We start from the raw sequence: 20,872 nt of genomic DNA, 5'->3' as shown, positions 1-20,872 counted from the left end.
TGGTTATAATTTGAACAAAAAAAAATCTATTGTCGGGATTTACTGATAGACTCAGATTAAGTGTTTACGGTATAGTTAGCGATCGGGTGGTTGGTGTTTTACAGGGTTTTAGCGGTTTTTCTAGACAATTAGCCGAGGAAAGGTTCGAAGAGCAGGAGCAGGAATGTAGGAATGTGGAGCAGTTTCTCCGAGCGGTCCGCGCTCTACGCCCTGTGTGATCGTTGAGTGTGTGAATTCCGCTGAACTCCTCGTCGGATCCTCACGCACCCAACAAGCAGAGCTCGTACGATAATACGAAATAGACGAGATCCCCTTGGTTATGATCCTACTATGTTCTTCCCGTTCTATAAGATATATAGAACTCAGGGTGAAATTAGGTTGCGAGAGCTAGTCTCAACTATAAGTATCGAGTCATTACCCGAAGAAGATTGTCCTCGTTGACGCTGAACAATTGACTTTTTACAAAATAATAATGCCGAAGTCGTCGTGCACGACCTTAAATAGGCTCAGGGAAGCGAGGAGAAGCCTCCCTTCTTCGGTAGGCCGATGGGTGACCGGTGGGATTTCAGTGTGGGGGCTGAGTAGCTCGGTTAGGGAAGATTTTACAATTTTCCCACCGCTGTATTTATCAGAGTGCTTATTTAAACAATTTGTAGCGCGAGCCAGCCAGCCGGGCTATCAGGGGAATATCAGATTGTAAGAGGTGCCGACCGATGTTCGGATCTGAAGGGTGGGGCTCAGGAGCGTCGATGGGTGTTAATTACAGATATAATTTGGTAAGAGAGGCTACCGAAGGTACTAAAAGAGGCGGGGCTTCCTGCGAGACGTCGTCCCTACGCTCTGTCTCTCGTGAGTGTCGTCGAGACCTAGGGAGGTATACCCGCAAGAGCGTAGAGCGCTGCAGTGTAAGGAGGGACATCATGATCCAGGAGATGGGCCGGTGAAACGTCTCGTTACACTACATTTACTGTGTCCATAAAATGCTTTAAGGAAACAGGGTTCTAGACGAAAATGCTACCTGAACCATTTCTATGCATCTGTTTATCGTTACCGTGCCATTGAGATGTCAAATCGTTCCAAAAATTGAGCCAGAGATGTTTGGTACATGCAGTTAACTTGTGCCATGTCAGTAACTAAGAAATATAGAACGCTTCCTCGAATTGCAACTGGTCGAAACTCTTCACGGGCAGCATTTATTTTTGTCTCAGTTTCCCTCGCTGTATGCAACTTTTCATTGACCTCGATTGCGGTCCGACGAGTATCGTTCAGAACGGACATTAACTCGATATCTTCAATTAAAGATCCCTGAAACAGGAAAAAAAATAGATTTTAAATATCTGCAAAAAATCTAAACATTTGGTAATTATTTTGAAGCGTAGGTTTTGGGTATTATAGATCACAATGTTTTTTGTGGTGTATTTAAGTTTTTTTTTTTTTTATTGAGTCTTCAACTCATCTATATCTCACTTTTTACGATCCCCCTTACCCCTATTCATATTCCACGTTTTCCCCTCTGTTCAGAAAAGGGCATGGTTCGCCGTTCTCTCGCGTGGGGCCCTCAGTGCACGGTTGGTCTCTCGCTTGAGCTCGGCGGTGCCGTGCTCTCTGCGCGCGCTCCACTCCTTCGTGCTATACTTGCCGGTAGCTCACCGGCGTTTTTCTAGGCCCTTCTTCCACGGATCTCGGTACGCGACGGATCGATAGTGATCCTCGCACTTCGGACAAATCATCGGCTCTCTTCATAATTTTTTATTCTTCTACCTTCACTTTCATCGGGAGTGTTGCGCCTTACAACCGTGGCACTTTGGGACAATATTCGGGAAATTATTATTGAATTCCTTCGGCTAATTTCATTACGAAATCTCTCCTCTTCGGTTTGGTACGTTGTGCAAGACACCACGTGCTTCTTAATTAGCTCTACTTCCTAATCTTCAATCATTCGTTTTCTAATTCAATTGAGTGCGCGTTTTAGTCTTGCGATTTACGCCCGTGGAATGAAACCGTTCACTTCAATTGTTTTCCGGCATTATCTAAAGTTCTCCTTCACTATCGGAACCGAACTCGTAACGGCTCTCTCCGAACACCTCTCCGCCATATTGGCCACCTGTGGACTCTTCGAGATACTTCGATTGTGAACTCTTCGATCTGAATAAAACTGTGATATTTTTGACTGATTTTTACACGGAAATCTACAGCTTCGCCTTCATTCTTTTTTCTTTCACCCGGCCATGCAATTATCCACGATTCCATCCTCACAAACCAGGAAATATTCCTTCAAAAAATAACGCCCTCCCTCTTTTTATTGCAACTGTAGCCGCTTTACCCCCGCGCAGAACCAGAAATATTCATTGTTATTTAAAAAAGTTATAATTAATTAAAAGTGAAAAAAAGTATAAAAAATTCAAAAGTCCGCCATTTTGTTTTTTTTTTTCATTGAAAATGTTTCATTCTGCTTGAGGCCATAGCCAATTTAATACAGAATAGGAAACCGTTTTGTTTTTTGCTTTCAGATAATTCTTTTCCAAGAAATGATGTCATCCATCTACGAATCAGATGAGTTTCAGCGGCTATTTTCAGAACCACCATTTTGAAAAAAAAAATTGTCTTTCAAGTAATTTCATATATATGCTTTCATATGTAAAAAAATTCATTACTCAATATGTTTTGTACTATAAATAAAATGTATTGAAAAAATTACGTTTTTTGGAGTAAGCTGGCCTTAATTATTCTTGTTTTCTTAGCCTCCGTACATGTTTCAAAAACTTTTATGGTTAAAATCAATTTTTAAAATTATAGTTGAGCAATCGAGTTGTCTCATACATATCAATGTGCCGATAAAAAAAAACTTTTAGACTCTATATCGGTAATATAACGACTTTTCTACTCGGTGGAGTTGTCGATGAAGTAGTTTAGTTTATTGATTCTTGTAAAAATAGATATTGGTGTTCCTCAGTGTGTATTGTTTTTTTGAAATATCGTTTTCATCAAATACTGAAATTTATTTTTAATTTTTTTTCTCAGAGTTTCGCTGGCCATATTATTACAAAAAATATGAACAAATATTCTCTAACAGACTAAATTTAAGATAAACACAAATTTTGTGCGAATCTTTTCCAATAAGACCATTAAATCCGCTATAATGTACTGAAAATGGTCAAATTTGCGTAAGATTGAACTTTGACCTCTAATCAATTTGAAACTATTAAGTTTAACGAAAAATCATGAGAGACCTTTTTTGAGCGTGCGATTTTCTAGAAGAATACGTGAAGATATTTTTTATATGACGCATGATGGGCTTGGAGTAAGTATCAGAATGTGCAAAAAAGAAATATCCAATGTTATTCTTACGGAAAATAGAAAAGTGCGATGAGGACTATCTAAATATTAATATTAAGGGCTCAAATTTTAACTGGAGTCATTTTACACCAAAAAGAAACTTTTAAGCCTGTTAGCAATGGAAAACAAAAAAAAAATTTTTTTTGAAACCCCCTAATATATATAAAATGAAAAATTCATTACAAAAGTCTTCAGTTGCTCATTTATGGATAGATTTGAAATTGTTCTCTTCAAAACTCATTGCGTAGATACATTGAATCGCAGCAGATCCCTGCGAACTCTGAAATTTCTGTGCATAAATATGTGTGCTAAGTATCACCCCCTATCTTTGATTATGGTAATATGTAATGGATCTTGGTTCAGCAAGATTTAAAGTCTTTCTTTTCAAATAGTATTGAAGTTTGTATTACTGCTATGATGCGAATACCTCCAAACTTTCTGCTGTGTCGCAGCATGTGTGCCAATCATTCAAATTATTTACTCCAACCGTAACATGTTATTTGGAAAATTCACCACAAAAGTCTTCAGTTTATCTAAATTCCTAAATTTTCAGTTTTCTAAATTCTATTCTGAGTTTTCAAATTTCTAAATTCATTTCTAAATTGTCCTAAAATCGTTTTCCTCCAAAATCAATGCACGTACCGTGAACCTCTTTGAATTCTGTTGCTCTGTTGAATTCTGGCATAATAAATGTTAGAAGTTTTCTGGTGCTTTTTTTCGGTAACTGTCAAACTGTAGACAATTGGACCTCAGCGGCCACTTGCAAACTTTGGAAATATAGTTCATTGAGGGCACGTTTTAGATGAAATGAAATCTCTAGATTCAGAATGCAAAAGCGACATTTAAAGTGGGCAAATCTGTTGGATTTTTCGTGTTCTTTCATTTGAATTTTGAAGAAAAGGGATAAATAAAATCTGTTCTATTAAATAAGTCTCTACTTCTCTTCTTTCTTGGTATGAAGATTTGGGAAAAATCGACAAAGTCTAAGGATAAATCCATGGCGATAATATTTCGCATCAAATTTCACGAAAAATCGGTCTTTATTCGACGAATCAAATGTTACACGCCGAAAATCATATCTCGGCCTCCAACTTGCTTTCCACCGTGCTTTTAGGTTCCTAATTGACAAAACATATTAGAGTACAAGGAAAAAAATCGCCAAAGTACAAGAACAGACCTGGGACGAAATATTTCCAGTACAATTTTGACAAAAAATAGTTCTTTTTTCGTGGAAAGCAACGTCATAAGCCGAAAATCATATCTCGGACAGCTACCCGCTTTTCACCGTACTCTTGAGTTCCCAATAAGCATAATATATTAAAGTACAAGGAAAAAATCGCCAAAGTCCAAGAATAGACCTGTGACGAAATATTCCCAGTACAATTTTGACGAAAAATAGGTCTTTTTTCGTGAAAACTAAGGTTATAAACCGAAAATCATAAATAATTCATAGAAATTTAAACTAAAATTCTATAGTCATCTGAACACAAATAAGGAACATTTGAGAAAAAAGACGTGATATCAAACCATAAACTTCCCCTAGGAAAAAAAAGGTTGGGACAAGTAGTACATTAATGGTCCCTCGTTTGCTGATAATTCCATCCATAAAACAAACTTTGAAAAAAAAATTGTAAAAAAAATCATTAAAAAAAAAATACAGAACAATTCTAAAAAAATTTCACAAATCTTGAAAAAACATTATATTTAAAAAAAACTAAGCTGTATCTATTTTTTAAAGTGCCAAAAGAATCAAATAACAAGTAAAAAATAAAAAAAAAATTGCCTTCATTGAATATAGAAAACTAGATAGTTATTTTGGAAGCTTGAACAATTGTAATATTATAACAATTTTTGAATTATAGCAATATTTTGAAAGCTTGAAATACTATGTATAATTTTTTTCATTTATCGATGCACAATAATATCCCTTGTATATTGCGGAACAATTCAATTGAAGATAATTCTCCCAATTCCCTCTGCATGAATAAACGGAGTGCTGGGCTGGACAAGTTTTTTTTTTTTTTTTACCAAGGAGTTGCGGAAATCCTTTTTACGGATTTCGTGTAGTCTTACGGACTACATGAGTATGTGGGACTCCCAAACAAAGAGGCCTACCCACTAAAACCGCCACCTACTTGTTGTCCTTCCCCCCAGCAGGGACTATGTTGATATTGTTACGTCCCAGGAGGAAGGATTAGTTGGGGTCACACAGTCGCCGATTTAGAGAAGCCGAGTGTACGTTGAGTACATCTGCTAGTGAGTCTTCTTTGGGACTTGTGCGAGGCCCGAGAACATATACTATATTTTCGTGTATACGTGACCTTTTTATTGAGGTTGTGCCCGCGAATTGGAAGGATTTTCCAATTGTTGAGCGGTGTCGAAGGCTTCTTGAATAAATGCTGATTGTGATATTTTGTTTACTACAAAATATTTCGATGAATTTATTGATTGAAGTTTACACTTATTTACATTATATACGATTGATGATGAATTTTATAACTTCAGGAGTTAGTGATTTAACTGAAGAGTTTGAGTGTTTCCGTTAGTTTTCAGTCTTGATATTCTGAAGGTTCGCTGCTAACTGACTACAACTAGAGTTTTTTGAGTAGATCGGAGTTAGAGGATAAGATGCATTTTTGGGTGTTGGATGCTGTAGAGGGGAGTCATTCTCTGTGGTTTTTTAGTTTGGATTGGATAATATATGATTAGGTGGGTGAGCTGACTTGGTGATTGGATTTGAATATGGGGGAGACTTTTCCGGAGATATCATTGGAGGAAAAGTCGCGCGAGGTTTTCTCGGAATTAGGGAAAGTGTGTTAAGCGGAGTTTCTGGGATCTGCACGTGTTGCACTTGAGATAAGAGCGTGTGTTTTCGGGACTCGTGGGAAACACGAGTTTTGAAACGCGGCTCTGGAATTTTGTGTGGATTTAAGAAACGTTGCATTGATAATAAATTCAAGGATAGGGAATCGGTCTTGGAATATTTATTTGTGATTTTCTGTGCTCGTCTTGTAGGATTATTTATGGCGCTGGAATGTCGGGGAGAGTCTAGGGCGCGCGTTATGCGTGTTTAAAGAATGGACAGTTGAGGAAAAAAATATGTACGAACGCCGGGTGTCTCGCAGGATGTCTCTGTTTACAATCTATGTATTTGTTAGAGATGGTCTGGGTATGCTCTGTGTTTAAATATATTCTCGAATAAGAACTATGTATCGACAAATGATGATAAAGGTTAGAAATATGCTTGTGATAGCGATTGAGTTAAAGAGAAAAAGTGAGGGGCGTTTCAAATCCAACAGAATTGGCCCTTTTTAAATGTTACTTTTGCATTCTGAATCTAGACATTTTCGTGTCATTCAAAACGTGTCCCCGATGAAATATATTTCCAAAGTTTGCAAGTGGCCGCTGAGATCCAATTATCTACAGTTTGATAGTGGCTGAAAAAAGGCACCTGGAAACATTTATTATGTCAGAACTCAAAGAAGCAAAAAAAACTGAGCGTACTTAATTCAACAGAGCAACGGAATTCAAAGACGTTTAAGGTATCTGCATTGGTTTTGGAGAAAAACAATTTCAGGAGAATTCAGGAATGAATTTAAAAGTTTAAAAACTCAGAATAAAATAGAAAACGGAAAATTTAGGAATTTAGAAAAGCTGAAGACGTTTGTGATGAATTTTTGAGATTACATGTTACGGTTGGAGTAAAAAATTGAAATGATTTTCACACATGCTGCGACACAAAAATATGAAAGTTTGGAGGTATTCGCTTCATACCGCAGTAATACAAACTTCAATAGTATTTAAAAAGAAATACTTTAAAACTTACTAAATCAAGTTCTATTACTCATTCTCATAATCAAGGATAGGGGGTGATACTTAACACACATATTTATGCACAGAAATTTCAGAGTTCGCAGGTATCTGCTGCGATTCAATGTATCTGCGCAATAAATTTTGAAGACAGCAATTTAAAATCTATCCATAAATGAGCAACTGAAGACTTCTGTGATGAGTGTTTACTTCATATATATGTTACAGTTAGTTTTAAAAAGTAAAATGAGTGGCACAGTATATCAATTTTATAATTCGCAGATTTTTGCTGTATTTCAATAATCCAAATCTATAGTATTATAGAGAAAAGTTGGCAAAAGTCATGATGTTACGTTGAAATGACATAGCGAACATTGTATTCAGAAATTCGGTATGTTCCCATGGATGTTAGCAGGCATTATATTTGATCACATCCAAAACTGAGCAACTGTAGACTTAGCGTAATGAATCTTTTCACTAATAATTCTACATTTGTAGTTTGCATAGTGGGAATACTCAACATACATGTCATTTCATAAGTATTGTTGTCAAAATTTGTGTTTACCTACTGCATTCCAAAGATTCGACTTTTCATATAATCAGCAAACAAAGCATCCAAGGACTTTTTGGAATAAGTTTCAAAATTTGTTACTCGACAGACCAGGTGGAAAAAGAATAACTACACTTATATCAAGACCAGAAACTGTTTTGAGAATCTGATGTACAAAATGTGAGATTGATGATCATAGCTGGAAACCTCTTGAATCAAGTTACCACAATCAGCATGAAGTAGAAAATCATAGGACACATATTAGGCAATTAATTAATGATATGTATCGATCCGCTGCAAATTGATGGAGTGAAAACAAGGATCGGAGAGGGCAGAGCCAAACTGAATATGAAGCAAAATATGGGAAACATGAGAAATAAATTAGAAAACATTTATTCAATTAAAGTTTACAACATCATTCTAACAGTTCTGTGTGTTTTTGGTGTATTGATTCATATATATAATCTGACGCCTTCATATATATTGTAACGTAATATTTCCCCGCGATGGGTACGATCACGTCCCTTCTCGGCTCACCCGTCTCGTCCTCTCGCACCCCTCTCCGGCCATGAGAGTGAATTGGGCGCCAGGTACGAAGTACCGCCGATTACTCGACTTTTAATTTATTCGCTGTCAACGATGGTAACGTCAAATAACGTAAGATACGACACAGAGGGCACGAGAGACACGAGCGACCGAGGACGCTCCGACTACTCAGCTCATCTGAGATACTGAAAGGTAGAGGGGGGGATCCTTGGGGAAAAGGTAGCAATTCTCAACGCAAAAGAATAAGCCAAGACAAAGCAGAATTCAGGACAGATTTCAGACTTTATTCGAAGTGGCCGACTAAGTTCGAATACAGCAAAAAAAGATAACTTATAACAGGGTTGGACTCGATACAAAATAAAGTTTGAGCGAAATTAATTCGGGGAGGCGTCAGGTCGTATGACTTTGACCTCCCGCGCAGTAATGAGGGACTTCGCGCGGGGCGCGCCCGAATTCGTCGGGTAATAACGCGGTTAACGATTCGCCTCGTGGTCGCCCGGGTGCCGTAGGTAATCGACAACCGATGCTCTGGCGTGCAGGTAAAAGGTAATCAGCCATCCACCGGGCGGCGGCCTTAGGTAAAAGGTAAAAGGTAAACAACGCCAGGACAGCCGGTGCCTTAGGTAATCCAAGGTAAAAGGTAATTGACACCCGTTCGATCGCGAGGAGTCCGGCAATACGCGACGGAAGGTAACCGAAGGTAGCAGCGGAACGAACTTCGGCCAAGCGCGAGGTAACGCCGAAGTTCCCGCGCGTTTAGTGGAGGTAATACGAGCTGACGCGAATGAAGAATACGATAAAATAGGGAAAATGGGCGTCGGATTAATATTGGCGAAGATAACAAAGATAATGCAATAATACGAGGTAATAATGCTCGCCAAAAAGGTAACAGAAAAGACGGTAAGCGTCACACGAAATAAAGAAAGAACAATGTAGGCGAAGGTAAAAATAACGGTTGAAAAAGGTTTGATACGAACGATAAAATATAACGCCGTATAAACGATGCTCGCCAGCGCGAGCGAGAGAGACAGAGCCCAAACAAACGCGAGGTAACGTGCTCGCTAGAGCCTCGGCGCGTGCAGGGAGAGAGAGAGAGAGAGGCGTCGTCGCGTGGAATATTCCAGCGCGTACTACGCAATTTCACAAAGACTCGAACTCTATAATTACTCTACTTTAACGCGAAACTTTAAAGAATTAACTGAGACCAAATTAATAACGAAACACTGATCAAGCTGAACCCCTCAAAACGACATTATCAAAAGACTGGAAACACGGGAAGTATCGGCCGCAATCTCGCTCGATACTTCGCCCTCGTGTCCCACTAAAACGCCACATAATCTATAAGAAACCGGAACTATATTCCGAAACAATACGAGAAAAGAAAAGGGCTCGACTAGATCAGTGAATTCGGTGGAGACAAAGAGTTGGACTTACCGAGGAACACGCTCGCTGCACAGAGGGATGGCTCGTTAGACTCGGCCTGGCCGCTCACTCACCGGTACGATGTTCGAAATTAGACCAATTGTGCGTGCGAGCGGTCCTCGCGATTCGGCGTTGTCCCCACCACCGGGCCCAGGCGTAGCAGCGCTCTCGCGCTAGGCGCGAGCCCGAGCGTGGACTCTTGGCTCCCGCTTTCGCGCGGGGTTTTCAAATGAGGAGCGCGTAAGGAACGTAATTTTGATTACGCCTTTTGCCCGAACGGGTTAATAACGACTCGCCTTTCGTTCTCACTTCCCTCGCTCACTCGGAACACTCCTTTCGACTTGATAGCCGTGATCCGGGTGTCTTTCCTCTTGGGGATCCGGCGGGCAGCTCTGGACGGACGAGGGGAGGCCTCATGACTTCGGACGTCTAGAAGTCAGGGTGGGCCCACGACAAAAACCACCAGTCAAAACAGCACCTTGGCTCCAGAAAACTCCCCCGAATCCCACCTGACGAGGCGCCGGTTCACACGGACTGTGACACCCGAATCCACGGTAGTGCGGGCGGTGCAACTCTGGGTTGCTCCAGCGGGAAGGACACGGGCAACGTTCAAACTATGGCCTATGCCAGCGTGCTCCTTCAGCCGCCCGCAAGTTCGAGAGTGTTATTCGATGCTCGTTGACGGTGTGAGAGGAACGATCTTTGTGAGCGAGGTCGGTTCAAACCATCGGAGTGCCTTAAGGAAGTACCCTCGGTAAATCAATTAACAAACAGAAAATTATAAAAATTTGTAAAGATGTCAAATTCTTTCGAAAAATGAGTCAGTTAAAATTTTATAACGTTTGGTTGACTTTGAAAAGAGATATCAATGATTTAATTTGAAGCAGTTAACATAAAGTCTTATGCGAATCTGTGATTCAGACGCACTTTTTAATTTATAACGTTGAAGTTAACAAACAGATTTTGATAAAATTTGGAGAAGATATAAACGAATGTCCAATGAACATTATTCTTTTTGGAAAACATGCTTTTGTTCTAAGAAATGACTGGAAATAAGACAAGATTTTTGAGCAACACGCAAATGTGGCAACACCGCAGAATTGTAGGTTATGGCGCTTCATTCGAATATAAGTTACAGCGACACTTTCGAAACCGTCTGAACAAATTGAGTGAACGATAGAAACACAGTATTGCAAAAGAAATATTATACATTTGTAACGAACATTTTGTGTGTTTCATGCATCAATTATTTTCGGAAACAATAAGAAATAGAAAATATGAAAAGTAGACACCGTAAATTTAATCATTTTCGAAGTTTTCTTTAAGGTCAGGGATGTTTCTTTTCCCGTACACACTTCGGATTTCTTTACCCACTGATGAAAAACGAAACACGCAGAAGCTGGGTTTCCTATACGCGACTATACGTAGATTCAATGCTTGTAGGTATGAGCACGTACACTAACCCAGGGGTTACGGTGTTGCCGAAATATATACTACGTTACCCATATTGAAGACTAAAACTCTCTGACTCACTACGTACCGAGGGTACTTCGTTAACCAAAATAATGCTGGTGGAGAGGTCTTCGGGGGGCGACAACAGCAAATCTCTCCAATATCAAACGAAGCTGTCAAAATAAACGTCATTAGGACTTGAAACAGGCAAACTAAAATTCTCTCTCGCTTCTTTGCACGCGGAGGTAACAGTAGGTAAACAGGTAAATGTCGCTAGCAAGGTAATACGCGGGTTACTGAACTAATACTTAAAGATACGTGACGCTGAGTCTCGTTCCGAACATCTCCCAGTGAGTCGAGGGGCGTCCAAAAATGGACCGTAAATCCGGTCCACTGGTCGACACAAATCGTACGAGTGGCGGGGCAGAAATGTCACGTCACAATATAACCTAGCCTACTGACGATATATTTACACTGGACAATATTTCTCGCACTCTGATTTAATTGAAAGTTTATTTTAGTTAACGCTTATTTCCAGTCGAACAAAATAATGAAATCTTGAAAAGTTTTCGTTGATCACAGACTACATTTACGCGGCCGCTTTGATACTGGTTTAGTATATCACAAAATTTAACGAAATAAATAGTTATATGCACTTCGTTAGATGACGAAAATTATTTTTAGTTATCCCGCACGCACTTCATAACATCATAACCCCAAACGTCAACATGACGTGAAACTACGGCTGGTGACTTTCGAGCTCCCGGCATGTGACGTCAGTCCGCGACACCGCCGCGAAGTTAGACCGAGGGACATGAGGCCTTTGATGGTATTATATACAGACATGTCAAATTTCTAAATGTGTTAATAACTTTTGCATAATCTTGAGCCTGTGCAAAGTTTTTTCTCAGCAATTACGCTACTGATCGTGTTGGTTTCGGGCTCATTCGAAAGAGATTTTGAAATTTAGTCTCCAAACTAGTTTTCGCTTAACAAAACATCTCTTGAGCTCCGCAATTCTAGAAAATGACATGCCAGTTTTACCCCCACCACCGCGAATCGTTTTATTCAGAGAAAAGATAGTCTCGGCGAGAGCCTCAGGCCAGCAGACGACAGGGCTGTCAATGTACTTGTCCCGAGACTCTACCGAGTCTCTTGATATAACAATGTAGGTAATAGGCCAGGAATACGGAAATTTTTTTACCGGCTTAGCAAACCGTGTTTGAGCCCGCGCTATTTTTGCTTTCATTCAATTATAAAGTACTTGTTCGCAAACAACAATTCGAAGTATTTTTGTTGGTAAAATCTACTTCATTGTTGTGTCCGCGAAGACCGTCGCGAAGGGACGAGTTATCAAGGACGAGTATTTAAGGGATTTAGGCCAAAAGAGCTGAACTCCAACTCGATACTTTTACAACAAGTTAACAATAAGTTTATTTAAGAAGTTACAAATTCGAGGTTTTATTGCCTCGAGACCGATCGTTACAATTCTCGTCAAAGACTGTCGAATTTTGGGTTAGTCGATAATTTTATAGATTTGGGGGTTCTCCCCTTCTCGTGCTAATATAACCTAGATTTCCTTCTAGAAGTTTCGATGTTGACATCGGGGGTCGATGCGCTCGTTCGGGAGCATCGATATTTCACCATTCCTGCGTTTGCGCTGAGAGTGCTTAATTTGTTTTAATGAGTGCGATGTACGGGCACAACATCATAATTATTAAAACAAATTGTTCAAAATATCACTCAGTATTTTACCAAATTCACTCATTATGAGAGTCAATAAATGTTTTGATTAAACAGGCATGGTCTATTGATAATTACATTTTCTCTGCTAACTAGTTCTCGTAATTGTTTGAATTGTTTAAATAGAAATATCGACCTGTTGTAAAATCATACCTTGTTACGTCAGATTTTTCCTCAATCTCAGTGTGTATTTCTAACCATTATCTTACTTATTGAAAGTGAAAATTAAAATGAATAATTAATATAAATATTTAAAGGTCTCTCGAAGCATCGAAAGCAAAGTATATAAAAGAAGAAATTAATTATGAGCGACCTTTTAAAATGAATATTTTGAGTAAAAAATTTCAGAAACTCATTGGTTTTTTCTGGACAATATTTCGGTGTATCGAGCAAAAAAATTTTTTAAATAAAAAAATTCAAATTTCGACTATTTTTGGAATTTTCAAAAATCTTGAGCGACCTTTAAAAATTTTTTTGTTGACTTGATTTTTGGAGGGGGCTCTTGTAACATGATAAATTAACATATTTTCATAGGAGCCGCTGAAAAAAAAAATAGTCGATTTTTTTGCGCCACCCTAGTGATTATATATCATGTGTAATTTTGTAGGTTATATATACGAGTTACCTTTGATAGCTGTGTGGTAACGAACCGGCGTGTGCGGGACATATGTAACAAACGTTCGCATAGTTAGTGAATAATATAAATAAGGCAAATCAGTTTATCAAAAATAGGTCTGGAAGTTGTAAGAAAAAATGTTCGTCAACTTATAACGTCAAATTTTCTTTTTGCGATCTGAAATATCATGGTTGATAATTAATAAAACAAGAACACACGGAACTGTTAGTATATATAATGTGAGAAACTACAATCGAATAAATGTTTTCTATTTTATTTTTTGTGTCATCATTATTTTTGAATATTCCCATATTTTTCTTCCTATTGAGTCTGGCTCTGCTATTTCCGATTCTTATTTTGACTCCATCGGTTTGCAGCGGATCGATACATATTATTAATTGGTTGCCTAATATGTGTCCTTTAATTTTCTACCATTTCTTCATGCTGATTGTGGTAACCTGATTCAAGTGGTTTCCGACTATGATCATAATTCGCACATTTTGTATATCAGATTCTCAAAACAGTTTCTGGTGTTGATATAAGTGTAGTTATACTTTTTCCACCTGGCCTGTCGAGTAATAAATTTTGAAACTTGTTCCAAAAAGTCTTTGGATGCTTTTTTTGCTGATAATATGAAAAGTTAAATCTTCGGAATGCGGTAGGCAAACACAAATTTTGACAACAATACTTATGAAATAACGTGTATGTTGAGTATTCCTATTCTGCCAACTGCAAATGTGGAATTATTGGTGAAAACATTCATTACGATAAGTCTACAGTTGCTCAGTTTAGGATGCGATTGAGTATAATGCCTGCCAACATCATGGAAACCTACAGAATTTCTAAATGTTATGTGCGCTATGTCATTTTAATGTAACATCATGACTTCTAACACCCTTTCACTATAATACTATATATTTGGATCACTTAAATACAGCAAAGATCTTCAAACTATAAAATTTATATACTGTGCCATTCATTTGACTTTTTGACTCTCACCGTAACATAAATATGAAGTGAAAAATTCATTAGAAAAGTCTTCAGTTTCTCATTCATGGATGGATTTGAAATTGCTGTCTTCCAAACTAATTGCGCAGATACATTGAATCGCAGCAGATACCTGCGAACTTTGAAACTTCTGTGGATAAGTATATGTGCTAGTATATGTGCTAGTATAATCAGTAATCTTTGATTATAGTAATATGGAATGGAACTTTGTTCAGCAAGTTTTAAAGTGTTTCTTTTCAAATAGTATTGAAGTTTGTATTACTGCGGTATGGAGCGAATACCTTCAAACTTTGATATTTTTGTGTCGCAGCATGTGTGCCAATCATTTTAATTTTTTACTCCAACCGTAACATGTAATTTCAAAAATTCATCACAAAAGTTTTCAGCTTTACTATTTAACTTAATTTTCCTTTTTCTAAATTCTATGCTAAATTTCTGAATTTCCTAATTTATTTCTAAATTATCCTGAAATGAAATCAAGAGACTGGGTAGAGTCTCGGGACAAGTACATTGACAGCCCTGTCGTCTGCTGGCCCGAGGCTCTCGCCGAGACTATATTATCTCTGAATAAAACGATTCGCGGTGGTGGGGGTAAAATCGACATGTCATTTACTTGAATTGCGAAGCTCAGGAGTTATGTCGTAATTTGAAAATTGAACTTTCAGCTAATTAAGAAATTCTCTTTCGATTGCGCCCAAAATCAGCATGATCGGTGGCGTAATTGCTGAGAAAAAACTTTGCACGGGCTCAAGATTATGCAAAAAGTACCAACACATTTACGCAGCTGACATATCCGTATATGGGTTCAGACCGATACATACAAGGGCTTCTTGATGCCCATCATAACCAATCACCGGTGAGAATCTATCCGTCTCGACCAATCGCCGATGAGAAAGTTTCTGATAGTCCTCAATGTTTTCTTGTATACCGTCTGTTATCGTCTGTTATGTTTTTATAAAGTGATTGCGATCGTAGCCCCGTGGATCAACGGTGTAAGATTTGCCAATTTCGTTTAAATAAATAAAACATTATTGGAAATAGCAGTGGATATAATCAATTTTATTTTTTTCATAAAAGAAGTTTCAATAAGTTTCGAGCCCAATTCACGACAATAATATCTATAATAAATAAAACCTTAAAAGTGGATTAATTGATCTCATACAGTGTACTGAGAGTGAGTAAAATGTTGAGAAGTGAAAACGTGAATAATGTGTGTCGTGAAAATTAAGAATTATCTGTTCTACTTCGATATCGTAATATATACATAGATAGCAAATTTGCGAGATTTCGCGTCATGTTGACGTTTGAGGTTATGACCGCCGGAGTGCTGTTGCGTGCAGAGTGTAGAAAAATAAAAGTGGTTATTGAAAAGTGGAAGGAATCGATATTATTAATGACGTGACTAATTAGTGTTGAATAATAATAATAATAATAACAATGAGAAAAAAAAAGTTCGTTCATTATAACCTCTAAAACGTTCTTTCCAAACAGAAATTCTATGTTGTGTAATTACATTAAAGAAAGAGGTGGATGGTTGTGTGTAAACGAATTCAAATAAATTAAAAAAAACTTTGGTCAAGTAATTCAATGTATTGTTGTCATAATTTCTTTCATTTAGTTTGGCTGTGTTCACCGGTCCCTTTTTCCACCTGCTTAGCTTACAGTGTATTGTCATACCAATTTCTATTTGTTCTCCAGACAATACGAGAGATATTCGTATTTCTATTTCTTTATATTGATTTCAACAACATAATTTGAAATATTTATAACAAAAAGCCTTCATAATTGCTTGTTCATACACCCAAGTTTTGAAAAATCTTTGAGCCATGTAATAATGTATAGATATATTCATTTGAGTTGTTACATGATAAATTTGGAAATTTATTTCAATAAGTCATTGGGTGCTTAATTTTCATGATATCAAAATTTGTATCTTCGAAATGCAATGAACACCTCTAAAGTTCGACAAAGTGATGAAGCGACATGTATATTGAATATTTCCAGACCATGTTTGCGATTGGCATTGTGGGTTGAAAAATTCATGTCTGTAAGTCTACACCTGATCATTTTTGGATGTGATCAAATATTTTGTCTGCGGATAACCATGGAGACATACAAAATTACAGCATTTTGCTTGCTTCAACATTCATCGTATCTGTCACTTTTTTCTTGAATGTGTCATAATAAGTTTCAAAAATGTGGTTCATGTAATTTTGAAGTGTTTTTCCCTATAGCACCAAAGTCTGTGTAACTGGTACGGATCAAGTACCTATGAACTTTGATATTTCTGTGAAGTAGCAGGTATGCCAATCTTTTAACTTTTTGGTTCCGACTGGAATATATTAACGAAGATATTCATTACTAAAGTCTTCACCTACTTATTTCTGAATAGGTCTGAAATTACTGTCTTCAGAAACTAATGCACAGATACATGAAACAATTTTGATTTCTGTTCTCTTTCAATTGCGCTGTCTTTTTTCTTTTTAACTATGGCATAATTAATTTCATGAATCTGTGGTTCTTTTGTCTGTCTGTATCATAACGTAGATGAAGAAATTGCAGCAGATACTGGCAAACTTTGAAAATTCTGTGTTTACACTTGTGCGCCAAGTATTAGCACTTCCTATTTCTGATTATGGAATATGGGTATATATAAATTATGATAATTATTAAAAAATTATAGAATATCGTAATACATAAATAATAAATAATTCAAAATGGTACAAAAAGTCAGCGGTGGTCCATTTATGATTGGCATAAGAATTTTTGTTTTCAAAATAGATATTGAAGCGAAACACCGACTCGAGAACTTTATTTCAACGACATGGCACGCACGAGTGTTTACACCGGCGGCCATGTTGAAAAACTGTCACTTCGCGAAGCGGCGCTCGGGAAGCGAGGCGCTCAGTGCTGCCAACTCAATTTCCATTCCACAAAATTCCCTAGATTCGTGAAATTCTTTATTTTATTCAATTTTAATTAAATAAACCTTTTCTTGTTTAGAAAATTAATGCTGATCATTAAAGAAACGTCTTTTTAACAAATGGGTGAGAATTTCAGGATAAAATCATTTAAATTTTTAAGTAAACTTCTCTTTGCGAGATCGAGTGCACAGTGCGCATGCGCGATGACCTACTTTCCATAAGCACGTGCAATAGGTGCAGTCACGAGCAAATAATTAATTAAAATGAAATAAAAATGTTATTGTTTAGAAATTTGTAGCAAAATAATTGAAAAAGATACGAATTGTGCATAAAAACAATAAAAATTGAGTTTATTAAATTTCATTAAATTCTCGCACATGCGCAGTGTGACTGCAGCTCGACTCGGCCAATTGGGACCCACGCGGGGGAGTTAGCGCACCAATCAGAGAATTTAGAGTGGGAGTCCCTGGTTCAAGATTAAGTCGCGCAGCGAATTGGAGTAAGGGACAAAGTCCAAGCGCATTATTATTATTATTTCCTTTGTTCGGGAGAGCATAAAAACCCGAGCGCAGAAGCTCCGGTGGCTAGTCTCATATCGAATCTCGCCACGCTAGGGGCTAGTCTCATATCGAATCTCGCAACGCTAGGGGCTTGTCTCATATCGAATCTCGCCACGCTAGGAGCTAGGAGCCAGTCACGTCTCGAATCCCTGAGAGCTCGACTCGCATGCCATAACCAAAAGCCAGTCTTGCCTCCGGATCTCGCCGCGTGAACTCGCCAATAAAACGAGAATAAAGAAACATCAGATTTTTCACTCATTTTAAAAATCGCTCTAAAATCAAAGAGCAAAATAACATCGCTATTATCCCACTCAGAATTCAAACAGAATAACACCTTTCCTCCTCACGCTAGGAGGGCCGGGTTCATTCGATTTCGTTTGAATTCAAGATTCCTAGGTGAGTTTCCGATCTATCCAGGAGGGCCGGGACAGTTCGATTCCGTTCTGTCTCAAGAATCCTGGTAGATTTCCAATCCTTTTTCTATCCAAGAGGGCCGTGGCCGTTCGATTTCGTTCGGTCACAAGATTCTTGGGTAGGACTCCTACCTTTCCACGCCAGAGGGGCCGGGACGTTCGGCTTCGTTCTGTCTCAAGATCTCTGGGTGGATTCTTTTTCCATCTACAAATCATTGCTTTCTGAGTGGCGATTAAATTCATTAAAAATTATTAAAACCAAGCAAGTTTCTTTATTCTCAAGCGGGACAGTTTTAAATCAGCTATTATTTTTCAAATTGAACTAACAAAATTATTCAAAACGAAACAATTTCGAGTCATTTATTATTCTGAGCTAATTAAATCATTCCAAAAGCGAAATCTCTCACTAAAAAAAAATAATGTGAATTATATCGAGTCAAAAGAGTGAGATCAACGACAAAAATCCACTCGAACAATTAATTTGTATTGTATAGAGTCAAAAAGTGAGAATTAGAGCTCAATTATCAAATTATCAAATAAGTTAATTGAAAATTTATCAAGCAAGCGTTGGCGAGAGAATGATTGTTACATTGAAAAATTATTATTGCAAGCGAAACTATTAATTGTTATTATTCTAATAAAAGCGAGCGTAAATTCATGCGAAGTTTATGATAATTAATTCTGCGAAAATTATTCTTTTTACAAAGAAAAATACCGGAAATAAAATTTTACATGCGATTAAAATAAAGCGGAAAAACTCGATTTCAAATAAAAAGCCTTTGTTTTTGTAATTTGGTTTAAAACATTTAAAAATTGAATAAAACAATTGTCATTTCAATCTAATTTCATTTTACTTTTGTTTTTCCTTCATGCCCGCTCTTCTTTATCTAGAGTCGCGGTAGCGACTCTGAGACAAGTACATTTATGTATGACGAGTCGCTTCCAGAGAGTCTTTACCGGAGCGAGAGTGTTTTTCAGCTGTTTTCGATAACACTCAAAATTTATTTCTTTAATAACTGAATAATTACAGTATTCCAAAGAATCCTGCAAGATGACGTATTTTTTATTTTTTTTTATCTTTCGATCGCGACCTCTACGAACTCTGTAGCTTAACGCATTGAAAAGATATTAATTATTTATTTTTTAATTTCATCAAAAAATGTTGCATTTTTTCGCACACATTTTTGATGTTTATTTGTTTTTTCTTTAGTGACAAATCTGGTGCCATAATACATTTTATATATCTATATATTTTTTTCTGGTGTCATAATACAAATTGTATACCTATATATTTCCATGAATCTGTTTATGCTTCAAAAATTTGGAAAGTGACAGTTCCCCGTTGTATTCAAAATTTAAGCTGTCAATTTCACGAAATGTTATCGAATCATTCAGAGATTAAAGGATACCACATGTTCGTTTTACCAAGAAATCTGAGTCACGTATTGTGGCCGAATCTTTTTTTTAATGTTCTTTTAGTCGGTGTGATGCTATCGTTTAATGTTCTTTTAGTAGGTATGATGCTATCGAGTAAATCGTTGGATTGGGCTTTTTTTTACTCGTGTTTATCGTTGATGATAAGCATTGGAGTGAATTTAAGTGAAGAATGCGCCAAATGTACATTCGTACATTCTTTATTTTTTGTATGAGCAAAACTTGCAGGAAAAAAATAATTACGCGCGTCATCGTACGAGGTTAGAATGATGTGTCGGTGCATACGCAGTAGAGAAACGATCTCGACCCCTTTTCACCAAGGGCACAAGCAAAATCCATCTCTCGTAGGTGGCTTGATAGTTTTCGATTTCTAGGTCGACGGCTCCATGGTTTTCGATGTCTAGATAGATTTCTCCCAGATTTTCGAAGTCTAGGTATATTTCTCCATGGTTTTCGATGTCTAAGTATATTTCTCCACGATTCTCAATGTCTAGGTCGACGGCTCCAAGAATTTCGATGTCTAGGTCGATGGGTCCGTAGTTTCCGATGTCTAGGTATATTTCCTCATGGTTTTCGATGTCCAGGTATATTTGTCCATAGTCTTCGATGTCTACGTATATTTCTCCATAGTTTTCGATGTCTACGTATATTTCTTCATGGTTTTCGATGTCTAGGTATGATTCATGATAGTCGTTGCCATTCACATCGACGGCTTCATAGATTTCGACCCTAGGTATATTTCTTAACGGCTTTTGATGTCTAGGTCGACAGCTCTATGGTTTTCGATGACTAGGTCGAAGGCTCCATGGTTTTTTATGTCTAGGTCGACGGTTCCATGGTTTTTGATGTCCAGATCGACGACTCCATAGTTTTCGATATCTAGGTCGACGACTGCAAGGTTTTCGAGATTTAAGTCGGCGCCTCCATAGTTTTCGATGTCCAGATATATTTCTTCATGGTTTTCAATGTCTAGGTATATTTTTTTCCACTGTTTCCGTTATCCAGGTCGTCGGCGCTATAGTTTTTAATGTCTAGGTATACTTCTCCATGTTTTTCGA

At 37.6% G+C, this 20,872-nt stretch overlaps 1 protein-coding gene across 1 annotated transcript in view; it reads right to left on the bottom strand.

Moving 5' to 3' along the window:
• Window positions 1-459: 459 nt before the first annotated feature.
• Window positions 460-20,872, bottom strand: part of LOC122411365 (dynein axonemal heavy chain 5-like) — a 169,866-nt gene continuing 149,453 nt past the window's right edge. The window contains exons 5-6 of the mRNA XM_043420113.1: window positions 1,052-1,305; window positions 460-619 (exon numbers count right to left, since the gene is read on the bottom strand). Of these exons, the coding sequence (XP_043276048.1) occupies window positions 460-619; window positions 1,052-1,305 (414 nt within the window). The remainder of the gene's footprint in view (window positions 620-1,051; window positions 1,306-20,872) is intronic.

This window comes from Venturia canescens, chromosome 5, assembly GCF_019457755.1.
Source record: "Venturia canescens isolate UGA chromosome 5, ASM1945775v1, whole genome shotgun sequence".
Lineage (NCBI taxonomy): Eukaryota > Metazoa > Arthropoda > Insecta > Hymenoptera > Ichneumonidae > Venturia > Venturia canescens.
The sequence above is the reverse complement of the archived record's forward strand: the minus strand, read 5'-3'. Positions and strand labels throughout refer to the sequence as shown.